We start from the raw sequence: 17,359 nt of genomic DNA, 5'->3' as shown, positions 1-17,359 counted from the left end.
GACTCTGGTTTTTCCGGTACTGATCAGCATTGGCTGCGCGACAAAGGGCTGATTGTTGAGCAAGCAGCCCCATTGGTCTCCTCCAGCAGTTACACAGGCATGTGATTTGTCAACTTGTGTTTGGATCTCAAAAAAACGTGTTGCGGCTAAGCTCCTGCCCCGCCTCCTCCCCCGATACATACAGTAGACGTTGGCGTCAAACAACTCGGTTTTTACTCTGAGAAATGATAACAGACTGATGCATGACTCATGGCATTTCCTCTCCCAAAAATACACCAAGAAGTGAAAAAAAGCACGTTTCTTGCATAACTCTTTTTTTTTATACTCCACAGGCATGTATTTTTCTGAATAACTCTCAAGTTGTGCTGTGTGGAACAGGCAGGAGGAGGGAGTGCCGTATCACACTGTATGGTACATACAAGCCTTGGCTTACCTCACTTACAAGGTGGGGTCAACACGCCCAGAGCCGAATCAGGTCCAACCACATTCTCACTTCTCTCTTTTTCTCAGTTAGACGCTCTTGTGTTTTTCTATACTCGGTATCATATACATGTCGTGTGTCACCGTTGTGGTTGAAGATGTATCATTTAAAAAAAAAGGGTCCTGAAATGATCCCATGCACCATCCTCGCCTGCATGGAGGGAGTTGTCAGTTGGCTAGGGTGGAGCTGTTTTTGGCTACGTGTAGTAGATGTTGTGTAGATTTTGACGAGATAAGACAACTGTATCCCCAACTTGAACTTCAAAATATCAGTGGACTGACATTCTTTCCCATAGGGATTTGGGTGGGGCACTCGGGACGTTAAGTAGTGTGATCAAGGTGTGGCATGTGAAATTCAGACTTGTGAAGCGTAATGGATGAATACTCAGTAACGTGGGCGCATAGTATTTTTACTCTGGTGTGTACTGTGATAGTGTTGTCATGGAAATCGGTGATGTGCATAAGTCGCAGAAGTGTTACCATGGCAGAGGCTTCATTTAGTTCCACATTTCAGCTCTGGCGATGTTTAGCATTCCAGTTTCCTGAGTCCCTCTCTCTACATATGAGAAAGGTTATTTTCCATGACAACCACATTAAAACACACATTATTCATCTTTCACAAAAGGACAAGAGCCTTGGTTTCATTCCTAGAAAAGAGGTCAGGCCATAGCGTTTTTATGTGCATGTAGCCTCATGACAACAGCAGAACGTAACCACACAAGTAGCCTCGCTATAAACTCGGGCAGGCTCTGCTGCTTTTCAAGGTCGCTGTATTGGCAGGTAAATCATCACCTCTGAAGCCTGTTATTATCCTGCTGGCTCATACCTGAGGCTGAGGCGGCCTGACATGATACTGACCAGGTGCTCTGCTGAGCCTTTGACTCAGACTTCTACTGGTGTATCTGCATATTTTTATACTCACCAGAGGCAAACAAGTGACCTCAGTCTCCCAGTCCACACCCAGAGTATTTTTGTCTACTTGTGTGTATCTGACTTTCCTGCCCTGACTTTTAATAGCTCACTCGCTTTCACATTCTCATATTTGTATCGTTATCATTAGGGCCCGAGCACGAAAGTGCCAGGACCCCAACGGTGTCCTGGCACGAAAGTGCATATTTTTGTATTTAAACTGGCAGAGATCATGATCTCTTGCTCAAGAGAGACCTGTGTACAAGAGTAAACATTACAGTTTAAAGGGACAGTTCACCCCAAAAATCTAAAATCTAAATTATATATATATTCCTCTTACCGGTAGTGCTATTTATCAATCTAGGTTGTTTTGGTGTTGGCGATATCGGCCGTAGAGATATCTGCCTTCTCTCCATTATAATGAAACTATATGGCTCTCAGCTTGTGGTGCTCAAAGCGCCGAAAATATGCATTTGAATAACTCAACAGCAATGTCTCTTTCCGGAAATCATGACCTGGTTACTCAAGATATTCCACAGATCTTGTTATGAGCAGTTTCACTTTCTTTCTACCAAACTACACCCTCCAACCGTGCAGAAGGAAGCGTGTGTCTACTCATGGACGAGAGGCTCGCGAGATGTAAACATTAATGGTTCCTCCTCGGCTGAGCTGTAACGTTAGCTAGTTCAGTGGTGCTAGGTGAGCTAGCAGTATCGAGTATAGATACGTGCTTCCTTCTGCGCGGTGATACGGTTGGTGGGTGTTAGCATCGTTAGCTACGTTAGCTACGAGGCTCAGCCGTCGCCATGTTGAGAGCCGTGCAGAGGCAATAGAAACACTCCCAATCTCGCATTTAGCACCTTTAAGTATGGACACACTCACACACATATTTCACATTAAGAAAAGCAACTACAAGTGGAATTGCAAATACGTCATTTAGTGTTTACACATATACTGACATTTATACTTCTTTCCATGCTTCCATTCCAACTTCCGTTTCAGTAATTGTATTTCTACTGCCACTTTAACTTCAGTATTTTAGCATTTGAAATGTTTTAACTGCACGCTTTAAGCAGTGAGGACATGTACATTTTCTTCAGTAAATCTAGCTTTTCTAGTTTTTCAAGTATCATTGCTGAACGCTGAACAAACTTGTTTTTTCCCAATTATTTATGGACTCCACGCCCAAAACCTTTACAACCGTTTTAAAATCAAACCACTTCGTAAAACTATATAAAAAAAAAAATCTAGTTAAACCTGGTGTGCTTATACTAAACTGTGTTGTGAATTAGTTTTTAAAAATTCTAAATGTATACACAACATACAAAGATTGTCATATCTGAGCCTGTTGTGAGACACCACCCCTTTGGCCTAGTTCTCTGAGGACAACAGTATTTTTTTTACTCCAGCGTGCCTGATGATACTTTATGGGACACTTATTAGTTATGGGTAGCGATGAGGCTCTGGCATTTACACTCCGTCCCATTGATGTCAGTGATTTTACCACAGGAACCACATTTTGCAATCAATGAGCTCTATGACGAACAAACAAACGTTATTATGCGTTATTATGTGTTGTGATATTATTAGATTAAGTCTCAGACAGACCCTCAAACTAAACGAAACGCATGTGATCTGTTCAAGGAGCAGATGACTTTTGACTCGTTGGAACCATTAGGACCAAATCAATCAAAACCAGCTATGAAACAATGATGGGGAGTAATAATTAATGAACTTGCAGCAGTGTGAAATGTCTCCACAACCCCCCTTTAAATTCCTCTCTCATCGCCTTCATGTCTTCCCTCCATTCTCATTCCCTCCCTCCTCTTCCCTCCTTCTCCCTCACTCAAGCTACGACTTGCACTCATTTGCCCACCTCCTTCTCTCTCGCAACCAACAACATTCCTTCATCCTGAAACTCCTTCCTCTGTAACAAAAGCGGGAAAAGAAGGAGGGCGGTGATCAGGAAGAAACACTACACTTAATGTTTGTGCGTGCCTGTCTTTACGCAGCTCTGACTGTTTGTTTATATACACAACAGCAACGATGTGATTGCGATTAGGGCAGGGGCTGCTTCGAGTCTGTCGCCATGGCAGCATGCGGAGTATCATTGTCAATAATGTTAAATGTTATGGGAGTTCCCCCCTCAAACATCAGTGAGTCATCAGTTGCACGACCAGAGAAAAAATATCACCAGCAGCAGCAGGGTGACAAAGACATGAGACAGCCAACACAATAGGAAAAATATATATCGCCTGCCCACAAAAGTTGTGGAAACAGTGGCTGAGCTGTTGCATGTGTGTGTAAAGTAAACAGAAAGAAGAGGAGGGTGGGACATGGAGCAAAGAGTAGAGTGGGAGGAGGGGAAAAAGAGGCAGAGGTTATGTGATCAAGGCAGCCAGAGGCTTGTCTGGGCTGGGTGTGGACTTAAAAAGAGGGCTGGGTAAAAGTGGGCGGTAGTAGTTCCTAGTGTTTGTGCATTTAGACTCTGAGTCTGAAATTAGTAACCCTGAGAGCAGGAGGAATTAGACTTGAAGAGACACACAGCCATCAAACAGTAAGTCAAAGTTCTTCTTCTTATACTTTTTGCATCCCTCTGCATGTCTCACTTCTCTATAGATGCTTCAGAATGATAAAAGAGTGTTTTTTTAATAGGAGTTCTGCACGTTTGTTTCAGTATTTTCCATCTTTAGTCAAGAAAAACTACTGCTAAGTAAAGGCAGGTGTGTGTCTGTGTGTGTGTGTGTGTGTGTGTGTGTGTGTGTACCTCCCCCATACCTGTTCAACTTCTCAGGCAACTTTGCTACTGAATTACTGTAACTCCCTCTGTACTGGCCAGGTGTGCCGTTTTCCAGATGTGTCCAGTTCCTGTAGCAATGCTAAAGTGACTAGTTTGAATGCAAATTGTGTTTTTAAAAGGCACAGGACTACTTTTCAAATGGATTATTAGCATTCTTCAAATCTAGCCTCAGCTTCACTTGTTCCATTTTGCGTAATGGAAAATATGCCACAGCCAGGCCAGATGTAAAAATCCCAGCAGCAAGCAGCTGACACGTCTTGTTTTTGAAGAGTTTGGAAAAACGTCTGGTCAAATTATTCCACGAGTGTGTTTCATATTAAAGAAACTGCTGAGCATTTAACTTCGCTTTGTATTTGTTTCCGTCCAGAAGTTGTTCATTAAAGTTCAGCCATCTGGTAGAAGTCTGTACAAATATTAAAACACTTTCACATCCTTGTGAAGCAGATGAAAGGTTGGGAATATTTGCAAAGATGTGCCAGGCAGTGATCGCATATGTCCCAGCGTAGCCAGTGTCTGTATATTTGTGTGTGGTTTGCGTGCGAGTGAGCTGGCGAGTATGTGCGTGTGTGTGTGTGTGTGTGTGTGTGTGTGGACCCAGCCCTTGACCACTCCTTTTACCGTGCAGAGAACCAGCACATTCCAGATGTGCCTCTTCCTCTGTTCACACCCAGTGCGGACCCGGTACCGCAGATAGTTTACACACAAGTAAGAACGCTACCAAAATAAACAGATCAACTCTGTGATATGTCAGGGCAGAACCACCTGTGGAGGGAGCAGGGAAGTTAGAACCATTGCAGTTATAGTAAAGAGGCCTAAGGAACAGTGGAGAGGAGAAGGTTTTTATAGTGTTTTGGGGTTACGGTGTGTAATAGTGCGTCGTAATTCAAACCAGGGGGATCGGGCGTGGGCCAGAGAGGCTGCTAGGATAGCAGGTATTCTCTACAGTTATTTTAAGGAGTGGCGGGATCTTGGAAGCTACAAGACAAGCCCAAACTCATCTGCCCGCCATGAGCTTCCCTCCTAAACACACACACACACTCTCTCTCTTTACCAAGACTTATCTGTCTGCCCAACTGATTTTGTTTACTGATCTTAACTGAACAAGTACACCACACATCAACACCTCTGAATCTCGATAGGAACATTATCTCGCCGCCTATTTGCAGGCATTTCAACTGCGTTAGCTGTAACTCAAAAGTAATTAGCAGTTGTGAAGCCACACCCTGAGTGGGTGCCAGGTTTTGGCATTGCGTTGCTGCTCTGAGTGTGTTTATGAAGATGTGTGTGTGCGTGTGTGTGTGTGTGTGTGTGTGTGTGTGTGTGTGTGTGTGTGTGTGTGTGTGTGAGCTGTCATTAATGGCTGCCTTTCTGAAACCGGGCAGGAAGTGTGCAGCCTTTGTTATTGGCAACTTTTGATGCTTTCTGCTCATAGTAGCTGCCAATCTGCTCAGTGTGTGTGTGTGTGTGTCTTTTTAAGTTGAGTATGAGTTAGCCCTCCAGTTATATTCATCCTGCATGATGAAGGGTGGAAAGTGGTTTAACAAGTTTCCTCTTGTGCTTCTCTCTCTCTCTCTCCAGGACCGTCATCATGCTGATCCTCCTAGCTGGCATCTTTGTCCTTCACATCTTAGGCATCATCCTCCTCCTGGTGGCCACCATTGACAATGTAAGTACATCTCTTCGCTGCGTTTCTTATTTGCGCACACCTGCACGACGCGGCGCTACACAGGCTCCTCGCAGCCTCGAGGCGTAGTCGTCCCTGCATAATCCCTAACTTCCTCCCTAGTTTCCTCCCTAGTTTGAGTGTTAAAGTGACAGAGCTGAGGAGTTATGTGTACATCTCCTGGCACGCTGACAGACAGCAGAGAGTCAAGACTTATGAGTGATTGGCTGCTCGCTTCACTCGAGGCCCTCATTCCTTCTCTGTCAATGGTCCGCTGTTCTTCTCAGGGCCTCATATTTGACATTTCTGGGTGACAGATGGGGCCGGCCACGGTGTCGTCACCCTGTGCCACTGAGTGCGTTTACACTGCAGGCGAGGTGTCAGTCAGACGGTGCGCATACACATGTAAATATGTCAGATTCTTGCCGGTGTTGTGGTGAGCGCTGCATACCAGAGTGAGACCTGTGGAATGCCTCAGTGACAGGGGGATGTGCATTCCTCCCTCCGTTTTGCTTGCAGCTGCCCCCGAATGCATGTCAGAACACAGGGTGAACACACACAGCTATGTTTACGCACTCTCCTGCTTTGAGTTCTCCTCATTTCTTCTCTCTGTCCCCCAATATTGATTCATTAACTTTCCTTCAGCATGTAGGAACACATTTATGCAACCGCTGCAACGAAAGTCAAAACATTTCAAATGTAAAATGCTGTCGCTCTGCCCTTCCCCTCAGGCCTGGTGGATGACCGACACCATCTCCACTGATGTGTGGGCCCAGTGGATCAATAAAGCCGGAGTGTGGAACTACACCGACCTTCCCACGGGTTCACACTACCCACAGGGTAAGCCAAACACACCGCCCATGATGCAAAAAAAGCCGAGTCAGGAGAACCTGTTTGCACGCATACAACACTTCAACAAAGTCATATTTAATTCCCAATAAAAAACAATGTTTGCCTACAACGTTTCATCAATTTTCTGCCACACTTTACAACTGTACCGCCTTTATTTGACACCAGTGGCTGAAATAACCGCATTTCATTAGAGCCCCTGAAAAAAAGTGTTCATTCCTAAATGTCCACGATCAAAGTTAAAAAGATATCTTTTGGTATCATTTATTAAATGATACTATATCTCAAATCCTGATTGATGCACAGAAGTACGTGACATCACCTTTTTTCTACGCTATAAATACAAACCTTTAAGTGATGCCAAAAAACCTGTACAAGCATGTAGCTGTGGCGCCATTTCTTCTGGCATCTTTCCACAACATGTGCATGTAAATTAATTGGGGACACGCAATGGGGTTGCAGTTATCCAAATTAATTTTTTTGCATTTCAAATTAAGACGGTTATAGCTCAAAACGATGCTGCCATGTAACACCAAGAGATCAAATTGTGCAGCAAAGCTGCAAGTGATGACTTGTGTTTATCTCCTGAACCTCATGTATGCTGATGTATAGTGAGGGGTATAGTTTTGGTTGTACTGTAATTACAACTTTAGACCTTGAAAACATACAGAGTTGTTGTTTGTCTTTACACAGCGTCATAATCAGCATGTTTTAAAATACCAAAACATTTGGGGTGCATCATTCCTGCCATTCAGCTTTCAGCATTTTTCAGCATTACAGTTTCCTGGGTGTGTCAGTGTGACGTTTAGCACATCGTCTTCATTGTGTTGCTCTCTCTGTCTCCCCCTACAGATTACCTCCAGGCGGTGCAGGCCAGCTCAGTGCTCGCTTGTATATTCTCCATCCTGGGCATCTTTGTGTTTGTGGCTCAGCTCTTCACCCTCGAGAAAGGACAGAGGTTCACCATCTCCGGCGTCTTTCAGCTCCTCGCCTGTGAGTATCTTTGTTTTGTATCTTCACTACTCTTCATTTCTCTCTTCCTCTGCCCCCTCTCTGACGTCCACATCTCCTTCCCCTCCAGGCCTATGCATCATGATCGCAGCCTCCATCTACACAGACCGCTTCCACCTTGAGGGAGCCCAAGGCTGGTACGGTCACTGCTACATCCTGGCGTGGATCTCCTTCGCCTTAACGTTCATCTCTTCCATCATTTACTTTGTGCTACGCAAGAAGACAGCGTGAGAAGGACACTAGTGCTAGACTCCAACCAGCCCAAAATCCTTTGGCTGGATCTACTCTTTCAGCTGAAATCTGGTTTTAGTTATAGGTGGTGTAAACAGTGTTTATATACATCAGATTTGAGCTGCTAGTGTATGTTCAGCTACAGATATAGCCGACCTGTTGATCCTCTCAAATATGTACTCGTGTTTAATTGAGTCCGCTGTCAGATTGTCAGGAGTGTTTTGGGTATTTCTGAAGTAAAAGGCAAACTCAATCAATCACAGTTGTATTTGAGTGTATTTTCAACCCAGAGTTTGGGCTGGATTTCTGAGGCATCTAAAGATTAAGAATATTTTTGTTGTTAACTGAACAAATTTGCCTTATGATATAAGATGCTATGATAAATTAAGATCTATCAATATTCTGGCTTTTAACAAAAGCAGGTTGAAGAGTAAAATGTGTGGTCCTTTTGTTGTTGTTGTAATGTACATTTACATATGGATATGAGTGTTGGATAAAAAGGGGGAGTTTATTATTTTGTTCTCGTTATTTTATTGTTAGTTTCATCAATTCTATTTCATTTATCTGCTCTGGTCTTACTTTATATAACGTGCCACTAATTAAACAGCGTGATGGCATCGATCAGCAAAGCTGTGCCTGTTTGAAGTCTCAAAAATCTGTTCAAAAGTTCATTCATATGTTGCCTGTTGCAGATTTGTGTGTAATCTAATGATAAGACAATGTGATGATATAAAATCAGTCAAATAATACAGCTGAGTTTTGTAATTATTTGACATCAAACTGGTATAAGCGAGGAAGTGCAATGCCAAATCATATACGAACTCTTACACTACATTACTGTCCTGACAGTTGATACAAAGCTTTTTTGAAAATAGGTAAAAGTAATGAACCCCAAACTAGCGGGACTTAAAATTATTTTCTGTTCTGTCCATGAGAAATGCAGCAAACACACCAATATATTAAAGATTTTGAGTTCCACTAGTATGTATGAAACTTGCCTTTTTACCTAAATCCACTAATCAAATAACTTGTCTGACTGTTAATCCAACCATATACCGGTAACATCTGCTCTGTTTCCGCCCAGTGTGACAGAAAGGCACCTGCCTTGACTCTTGAAGCGTGAGATATACTATGTAAATATGTTTTGTTTCCCATAATGCTCTGTATGTCTGATGTTGTTTTATTTTTGCTACTGTTATTTCTCATTATGGATGGCAATGACAATGACTTTTACAATATTAAAACTTGACTTCCAACCAATTATTGAAGTTATTTCTTGTTTTTCCCCCGATAGTTTTCATAAGAATTGAAGAGTAGTTGTAAATGTGTTTAATTATATTCTATTGGCTACTTTATTAGAATGATTGTTTTTCATTTGAGGCTTTGCAGACAAAAAACAGTAAAATGTTTCAAACAGCCAGCAGTCTGATGATCCAATTTATTAAAATTTTGTGCATTAGCCAAACCAACATCTACTGTTTAAAGGTGCTAAATGCAAGACTGGGAGCATATCTATTGCCTCCGCACGGCTCTCAACATGGCGACGGCTGAGCCGGCGGCTCGCAGCTAACGGAGCTAACAAAGAATGTGTATTGATAAGAAGTGAAAGCCAATTGGTCGTTCCATTGCAACATCAGCGCCCAGCAGCAAAGCTACGCTTCCGCCATTTTGGACTGAAAGTGACAACCAGTAAAACATCTGCAAAAATGTTTTTGCCCGGCCGCCTCCCAGAGGAGCATAAAGTGAGCGATGGACATAAATGGAAGTTAGAAAAATCCAGCACACAAATTTTTCGGACCTCCAAAATGGATGTCAGAAACCATGGATGTATAAGAGGTTGTGTCCTGTGCTTTTGCCCTGTGTGTTAGTAAATAGCCTACAACTACATTAAATTCTGTTTATGTCGTGCTACTATCTCTACTAGCTATTGGCCGATAGCCGGTTGTTTGGGAACAGAGACGTTAATACATCCAACACGGTACAGGCTTACAGCATACAGCCCATGGGTGTATTATAAGATGATAAAAGTGATGAATTACAGCCAATATATCCATTATTACAGTCACATACAGCTAGCAGGAGGCTGGCAGAACCATATATGTCATATTAGCGTGCAGGGCGGTGCAGTCCCGTAGGTCTGATGCACGTTCATTATGCTATCATGCTATTTAAGTGTTTGCACTGGGAAGTTGATGTACTTTAAAAAAATATCCTCTGATTTACAAACGTCTCTTTATACATCCATGGCCACGGGCTCATTGGCGTTTCAGTCCAAAATAGCGGCAGCCCTACCGCGGCACCATCTAGCAGCTGTTGTCAAACAAGCATCAGAGTTTCATCTCTTTGCTTCTATACTCTTTGGTGCTAACAGCGTTAAGAGTGAAAACTACGACAACTGTGCTGACAGAGCTAACAGTGTTAAGCTGGGGGGGGAATCGGAGGGTGGACGCTACGCTTCCGCAATTGCACCGTCGGTCGGGACGGGGTTATCAACTGTAACCGCCGTATGAGTGCAGAGCAGCGGTCATGAGCTAGCCAGTGGGCCACGCTCACATGCACTAACATGCACTAAAAGCATGTGCAGCCGGCCCGAATATGTCAACAAAACATGGAGAAGCTCAGACTTCATTCTCTGCTCAGGTAGACATTACTCCTCTATATCTTTACATAACAAACAGTTGTTTGCTGCTATATTAATGCTCTGGGTATCGTATAGAGCACCTTTAAACTATGACAATTGCAAATAGTTTTAGTACGATTTTTTTTCAAATAATAGAGTTTATGAAGCGTTTCTGTACCATATTCAGTTTACAATACTGATCTCTGCATTTACCCTTCCCTTCGTGATTATGATCAAAGCTGATTCATCGGGTCACTGAACTGCTGACTATGTAAAATCTGACCATAACAAACATTAAACTGCTTCACCAAGACAGGCGCAGGTCCTCTAGTCACAGAACAATCTGGATATATGCAGTAGTTCAAAGTGGGCCGTAGTCGTCCTCTGGCCCGTAATGGTCCTCCTGGTGTCCTGGCACGGTCAGGTGGACGGAGAAGGACGGGTTGGGTGATGGAGACGGAGACGGAGAGGGTAGCGAGAGGCGGTGGAACTGGGATGCAGGCGCAGGGTGGGAGGGAGGAGGAGGGAAGGAGTCGGAGTGGGGGAGAGGTAGGGAGTGGGAGTGCGTTAGCCTCGAATTGGAGGCCAGCAACGCTGCTGGCGGGGGATCGTAGTAGGGAGACAAGTGGGAGATCCGGGGGGGAGACGGGGGACCTGCCAGGGTCATGGCTATGCTCGCGGGGGTGTAATAAGGTGGCAGGAGCCCCGAGAAGTTAAAGCTGCAAGCGTTGAGGCTGGACATACGTCTGGGCCCCACCATCAGGACCTTCTTGGTGTAGTTGTTCAGAGTGGAGACGCCGGCTGACATGCAGACAGTGAAGGCAAACCAGGCCACACTGATGGAGACAGACAGAAACAGGAAGGGGATCACAAGCAGGTGGTTTGCTTGTTGTTTTGTGTGTTCTACATACCTGCGCAAAAGTTGTGTAACCAAATATCTATTGGGCCAATTCAGAGTTTGACTTGAGGGAAAATACAACAACTTGTAAAACTGGAAGAGCAGGATTGTCTTTTTTTTTCAAGAAGCAAAAACACCCTCAAACCACAGAACAGAACAGAGGCTTTCAAGAAATCCTCTTTTTTTCTATCCAACGGTAAAATACATTTTGTCCAGGGGGATAACTGTTTGTTTTTCTTTTTGAACTTGTCCAAAGAATCTGATTTGCGTGTGCCAAGTAGACACAAACCAGGTGATAGCGGAATATAAAAAAAAGTGATCTTGCGATGGGATCACACCAGCTGCGACGCCAAATCAGGCCAGGGGCGTAAAGTGTGTGTCCCCACTTCCTACCGACCTTCTTCCCGTGCCCTTGCTCGGACCACACCCATCTTCGAACTCGGCCTTCATTTTGATCTCAACTACGCAACTGTAAAGTTTTCTGACTGCATCTTGCACGGTTATGCATCTTAAGCGTTTTATACTCTGACTCCAGATGCAGATTTTATTGCTTTGATAAAATCTGTCCACAGACAGAAATATAAACACCTGGCAAAATACTCAAAACAGCTTCTGTGGTGGTCCCCGCTCTCCAGAACCACATTTTGTCGTGATGACACACACACATACTCTCAAGGTATGTACAAACCACACGCTGTCACGGCTGCTTACGAGAGTGAACGCTGCAACATATGAAAAACGTTCCCTTTCTGCTTTTTACAGACACAAAAACATGTCAGAGTTCATTCTGTGCAGCTTTTCTGGAATACAATATATTCAGTGTAGTTTTAAGTTGAGAGAGTTTCTGCCTTATATAAGAGCGTTTATGAATTTCAAACAGAAAGACTTATTAGACTTATTATTTACCACTGCTGGTATACTCTCCAGCAGGCTTTTATATAACTTAGGGATACAGTTCAGTAGTTAGTTGTTACTGTAAAGTACAGTATACACTCGATTTTAGAAGATTTGGGTTCTTGCAAAGAGCCTCTATTTGACTGAACCATGTGACGGACTTGAACAAATCTGAATTAATGGGTGGATGATATGATTTCTTGCAACTGACTAAAAAATATAAATATAGAACGCTTCTCTAATTCCTTTGTCATGCCAGGGTTTAAATGAATCATCACTTAAGCAGGAAGGAAGACACATAGATTTCTCCATGTTCTTGTGACACTGTTCAAGAATGTCAGAGTGATGCCTTCAGGGCTGTCGGTTCCTTATTCACGAAAACACTGCAGAAGCTGTAGTTGTGAAATTTGGATTTTAAATGGACTCATTGAAAAGGAGCTCAAACAGAGCGTTTCAGACAGAGGGTGAAAAGAGGTGCTGCAGCAGTCGGTATGTAAACATGTTCTAGTAGAAATCCAAAATACAAGTACTGTATGCACCTGAAAATGAGCATAATAGGTCCTCTTTAAAGGAACAATATGTAGCACTGACAGATAGCATTTAAAATGGGTAACAGCAGTCCAAATTGTAGCTGAGGCCCAGCCGCTCCTCTGCTTTGACTGATACCAGTTAGTGCACGTTTTCTCTATTTGAGGGTTACCTTCTAGACACGACGGCGTTAGCAGCAGTAGTCGGAATCACCTCACTGGCTGTGTGTCTCAAATACTTGCTGCCTTGATAACCCAGCTGCACACGGACCAAAGAGAGATGTGCGCGAGGCTGTTAAGGCTTTTAATCTTGCGTTAACGTTATCTCTGTTGATCCAGTTTGTTTGCTTGTTTCCATGGCTGCAGAAGTCTGCGTTTGTGTGCCAATTTGTTTCATATGTGACAACGGGGGGGTGTCGAAATGGGCAGCGGACGGGATCACGACGCTCCGGACCGGAATGGAAATTTTAAAGGAGAACAGACTGGCTGTAGCATTGTTGTCAGAGAAGCCAGTATTTCAATGCAGCATGTGTCCTTAATCTCTGATGACATATCATGGTCATTTTATGATTTATTACAGAAAATACATTACATATTGGTCCTTTAATGTTTGCTTTTTAAGTAAATGCACAACCAAAACCCTCGTGCACTATGTTCCAGTAGGACATACTGAGGATCTCAGTACGCCTGGATCCTTTTGCAATCAGGCCCCACTGTGTGTGTGATAATAGTGCACAGCGTGTTTGATGAACTCACTAGAACGCCCAGGAGTAGCCGTAGCTGTGAGGCTTGAAGTCTTCTTGTCCCATTGAGGCAGTGGTCTGAAACACCTGCATGAACATCATGTGACCCACCATCCCCAGCAGACCTGTGAAGGACAGAGGGAGGAGATATACCAAACTGGTTACTGGTTGTTCTAAGTTGTTATTAAAGTCTGATTCAATTAGCCATCTAAAAAAAACGCTGTACCTGCCAGGACTGTGAAGACCGCAGCAAAAGAGTTAAGCAGCTGGCCACAGCGCTGCGTGGAGGGGCACCAGGCCCTGATACACAACTGCACGGACAGCAGCGTGCAGCTGATTACCAGCAGACCGACATACATGATCTCCAACGATAGAGACAGCCACATCATTGCTGTGGAGGGAGGAGAAGAGGCTGAGCACAAAGACAGACGAAGGTTTGGATTTTAAACGATCAATGCGAGAGCAAAGTGCCCACGAAAAAAAGCAGGAGGACGTGATGAATTCATTTACCTTTTTCAGATTCAGGAGTCAGAGTATAAAACGCTCGACACTTCTCCTCTAGGAATCAAAAGACAAACGTAAATGTAGTAATAAACTCAAAAATGTAAAATACATTAGCTTTATACCAACATTGTATTTCCATTTCCAAGAGGAAGTGAATTCAATAATCGTTCAGCCTGTGCATATATGGTAGTATATATTGTACATTTAAATGAACACTGCAATCTAATTACTGTGTGAATAAGCAGAAAAGTGTTCGCATGGCCTGAAGTAACCAGATGGGAGATTATGAGATGTGTTTGGTATAAATCTGGAAGGATGGGGCCCGCGGGAAAACTCTTAGCGGCACCACAAAATGAGACTTTGTCAGCGTGTTTTGTCTTTCATTTCACTCATTAATTTCAACATGAAAGTATTTTGTTTTCACCCCCAAAATGTGTTCTTGCCACCACTGCTAGCAGTGCAATTAAAAGAGAAGAAAAAGAAAAAAATAGAGGCAACCTGTTTCTGCAGTCGGTTAAGCTTCTTTGGGGCTTGTTTACCAATGTGTTTACATGACAGCTGCAATAATCAGAGTAACGTATTTGGCCCTGAAAGCTTGGAAACAGATGCAAACAAGACAAGGCACAAGCAAATGAAGAATACGTTTTCATCAACTTAACACATGCGCAACAATTAGGAGACACTGCAAAATGAGAAAACAACCAATGTCAAGTTGGTGCAAACGTTTTCTTCATTTGCTTGTGTTTTGTCTGATTACACTGTATTTTGGTTATGATATGCTTTATGTTTTTGCAGCGAGTTTCTGTATTTGGTTGTGTTTTCTCACTTTGTTTTTTTTTCTAAATGCTGTGCATGTGTTGTCAGATTGGTCAGTTTGAGGTGACAGTTTGCATAATGTTTAAATGCTTTGAAGTAAACTGATAGGAGATTTGCCTATAAGATCTGTTTGGTGTAAGTCTGGAGGGATGAGGTTTTATAAAAAAACTCAGAAGCATCTCCTGTATTTTTTTCATTTTGGTGATTTTTAAAATTTCAACATAAAAGCTTTTTGTTTTCATCCCCAAAATGTGTTTTTTTTCCCCTCCACTGCAAGCGATGCCATTAAAAAAAAGAAACCTGTTTCTGCAGTCGGTTAAGCTTCTTTGTGGCTTGTTTACCAAAGTGTTCACATGACAGCTGCATTAATCAGAGTACCGTATTTGGCTCTAAATTACATTGGCTCATAAGCTCAACGCACTGTGACTTACAAAACAGAAGCAAACAGACAAAGCACAAAGAAATGAGGGAAAACACTGCAAAGTGAGAAAACACACCCAATGTCAAGTTTGTGAAAAAATGCATTCTTTATTTGTTTGTGTTATGCATTGTATCCGGTTGTGTTTCAAGTTTTTGCAGCGTGTTTCTGTATTTGGTTTTCTGAATGCTGCGCGTGTGTTATCGAAATTGATTTTCCCCTTTTGCCTTTGTTTTGTCTATTTGCATGTGTTTTCTTAAGCTGCAGTGCATTGAGCTCTCAGGGCCACCGTACTAAATTAATCAATAATTAAGCTACAATACAGTATTCAAGAAAAATAACACATTTTAATAGTCATGAATATTTGAATTACATAATGAATAATCTATTCATTAATACATCAAAGAAGGACATGTATAGCCCTTGTAGCAGCAGCTGCAGATTAGGAGGACTGGTGTTTGCTTTCACCCCTGCCAACCATTACCTATTGATTTATACAACTGACCACATAAGTTAGATAAAACCTTTGGCTGAACTTCAGTATCATTCAAACTCAATCCTTCAAATCAGTTGCAAATCAGCCGCAAATGAGACGGTGAAAAAACCCGGCCGATGTTTGTGAATCCTATTAACCTTTCTCTCTCTGGGTTTCTAATCCATAATTGAGTCATGCTGTTAAAGTCTAAATCTCCACCAGCAGAACACACACTGATGATAATCCTCTTTGGGCTGCAGCGCGTACCCAAACACACACTCGCTCAGACACACAAATACAAATTAACACACCCGAGGCCTCAATTCATCCCACCACCTTGGATTGCCTCTCCCCTCCTGTGACCTACTTCATTGTCTGTCGCACTAGTGCCACAGTTAGTTTGGTTCACTTCCTGTTTCTGTGCCAATCCTTATCTCACCTTGGGAATATCCTGCACTACACATGACCCGATCAGCACAAATGACCAGGGGCAAGCTTATGAAATCCCTCACGATGATACTGATTGTTTTCTGTAAACACGGCTACATGTATAACTGAGGTCTCTCCGTGCTTCTGTGTGCCTTACAAATCCTGTGTTCGTTCATTTATTAATTTCCTCTGCCTGCTTAATCCTTTTTCAGGGTCACTAGTGACACATCTGGGCTTTTTTAATGTCTGCAACATTGGCTTTTGACCTTCCTGGTGTTTCATTTTCAGCTGATTGAACAGGGGGATTTATTTTCCGTCACGTCTTCACCTTTTCAGACACATTTCCTCCTTTTAGACATGTCATGGAAATCAATAATATGTTCTAAATATGTCATATTTCTCCTCTCTTACCCCATGCGTCTGCGTAGATGTCTTCCTCGCAGATGAGGAACAGGCCAATATGGAAGGCGGGGAAGACGAAGCGGTCGTCCCCCGTCTCCCAGGAGAACTGGACGTCGGAGGAGTGGGACACGCCGGGAACGGGGATGCAGTTGGTGTGCTTTGTGGCCGTGCAGAGAGGCTTGGGCAACTTCTGGCTCCCCGAGCACCAGTAGGAGGACATGAGGGCCATGCCACCCATGAAGAGAGATATAACCGTCTGGATGAAGGAGAGGCGAGGTGAGCGTATCTGCTGCAGGAACGCCATCACGCAGGGATTAAACGAGGGCTCGGGCTGGTGGAGGATGAGTAAGGATGGAGACAGATGTGCAAATATTCAAAAGATATTCAAAAAGTAACAGCACTGTATGTTAAATGTCTGACAAGGGAATATCTAAATGTAAGTTTTTCCAGAGTTAATCTACTTGACTTTAGGTACACCTCCACTCTTGCATGTCACTAAAAATATCCCCAGCTTGTTCTTAGTTTCCAAGGAGAAGCAGCTCTCTGCCCAATTGCCTGAGATGATTAGCGAGGTGTTTGGAAGAGAAGGTTGCGGGGGAGCCGGCGGTTTTTACATGACTAATCACATTTAAAGAATAAAAAGACTGTGACAGAAAATCAGCACACTACTGGTAATTGGTGGCGAAGACA

The 17,359-nt window shown here is 43.2% G+C and overlaps 2 protein-coding genes across 2 annotated transcripts; one reads left to right on the top strand and one right to left on the bottom strand.

Annotated features, from left to right (window-relative positions):
* Positions 1-3,794: 3,794 nt before the first annotated feature.
* LOC141780351 (epithelial membrane protein 1) lies at positions 3,795-9,203 on the top strand. Its single transcript, XM_074655536.1, has 5 exons — positions 3,795-3,946; positions 5,768-5,855; positions 6,584-6,692; positions 7,554-7,694; positions 7,783-9,203. Exons 2-5 carry the CDS (start codon positions 5,778-5,780, stop codon positions 7,941-7,943), a joined length of 489 nt encoding a protein of 162 aa, XP_074511637.1. The 5' UTR covers positions 3,795-3,946; positions 5,768-5,777; the 3' UTR covers positions 7,944-9,203.
* A 225-nt stretch (positions 9,204-9,428) lies between these two features.
* On the bottom strand, positions 9,429-17,069 carry gsg1 (germ cell associated 1). Its single transcript, XM_074655529.1, has 5 exons — positions 16,679-17,069; positions 14,136-14,183; positions 13,852-14,016; positions 13,639-13,750; positions 9,429-11,399 (listed from the first exon to the last, which is right to left on the bottom strand). The coding sequence occupies exons 1-5, from the start codon at positions 16,971-16,973 to the stop codon at positions 10,925-10,927; spliced, it is 1,095 nt and encodes a 364-aa protein (XP_074511630.1). The 5' UTR covers positions 16,974-17,069; the 3' UTR covers positions 9,429-10,924.
* Positions 17,070-17,359: the final 290 nt, after the last annotated feature.

Source organism: Sebastes fasciatus, chromosome 13, assembly GCF_043250625.1.
Source record: "Sebastes fasciatus isolate fSebFas1 chromosome 13, fSebFas1.pri, whole genome shotgun sequence".
In the NCBI taxonomy this organism is placed as follows: Eukaryota; Metazoa; Chordata; class Actinopteri; order Perciformes; family Sebastidae; genus Sebastes; species Sebastes fasciatus.
The sequence above is the reverse complement of the archived record's forward strand: the minus strand, read 5'-3'. Positions and strand labels throughout refer to the sequence as shown.

Coding starts and splice junctions, on each gene's coding strand:
- gsg1 (XM_074655529.1), bottom strand. CDS start 16,973: ATGGCGTTCCTGCAGCAGATACGCTCACCTCGCCTCTCCTTCATCCAG. Junction 14,184..16,678: donor CATCTACGCAGACGCATGGG/GTAAGAGAGGAG, acceptor TTTGATTCCTAG/AGGAGAAGTGTCGAGCGTTT. Junction 14,017..14,135: donor GACTCCTGAATCTGAAAAAG/GTAAATGAATTC, acceptor CTCCCTCCACAG/CAATGATGTGGCTGTCTCTA.
- LOC141780351 (XM_074655536.1), top strand. CDS start 5,778: ATGCTGATCCTCCTAGCTGGCATCTTTGTCCTTCACATCTTAGGCATC. Junction 6,693..7,553: donor GGGTTCACACTACCCACAGG/GTAAGCCAAACA, acceptor CTCCCCCTACAG/ATTACCTCCAGGCGGTGCAG. Junction 7,695..7,782: donor CGTCTTTCAGCTCCTCGCCT/GTGAGTATCTTT, acceptor CTTCCCCTCCAG/GCCTATGCATCATGATCGCA.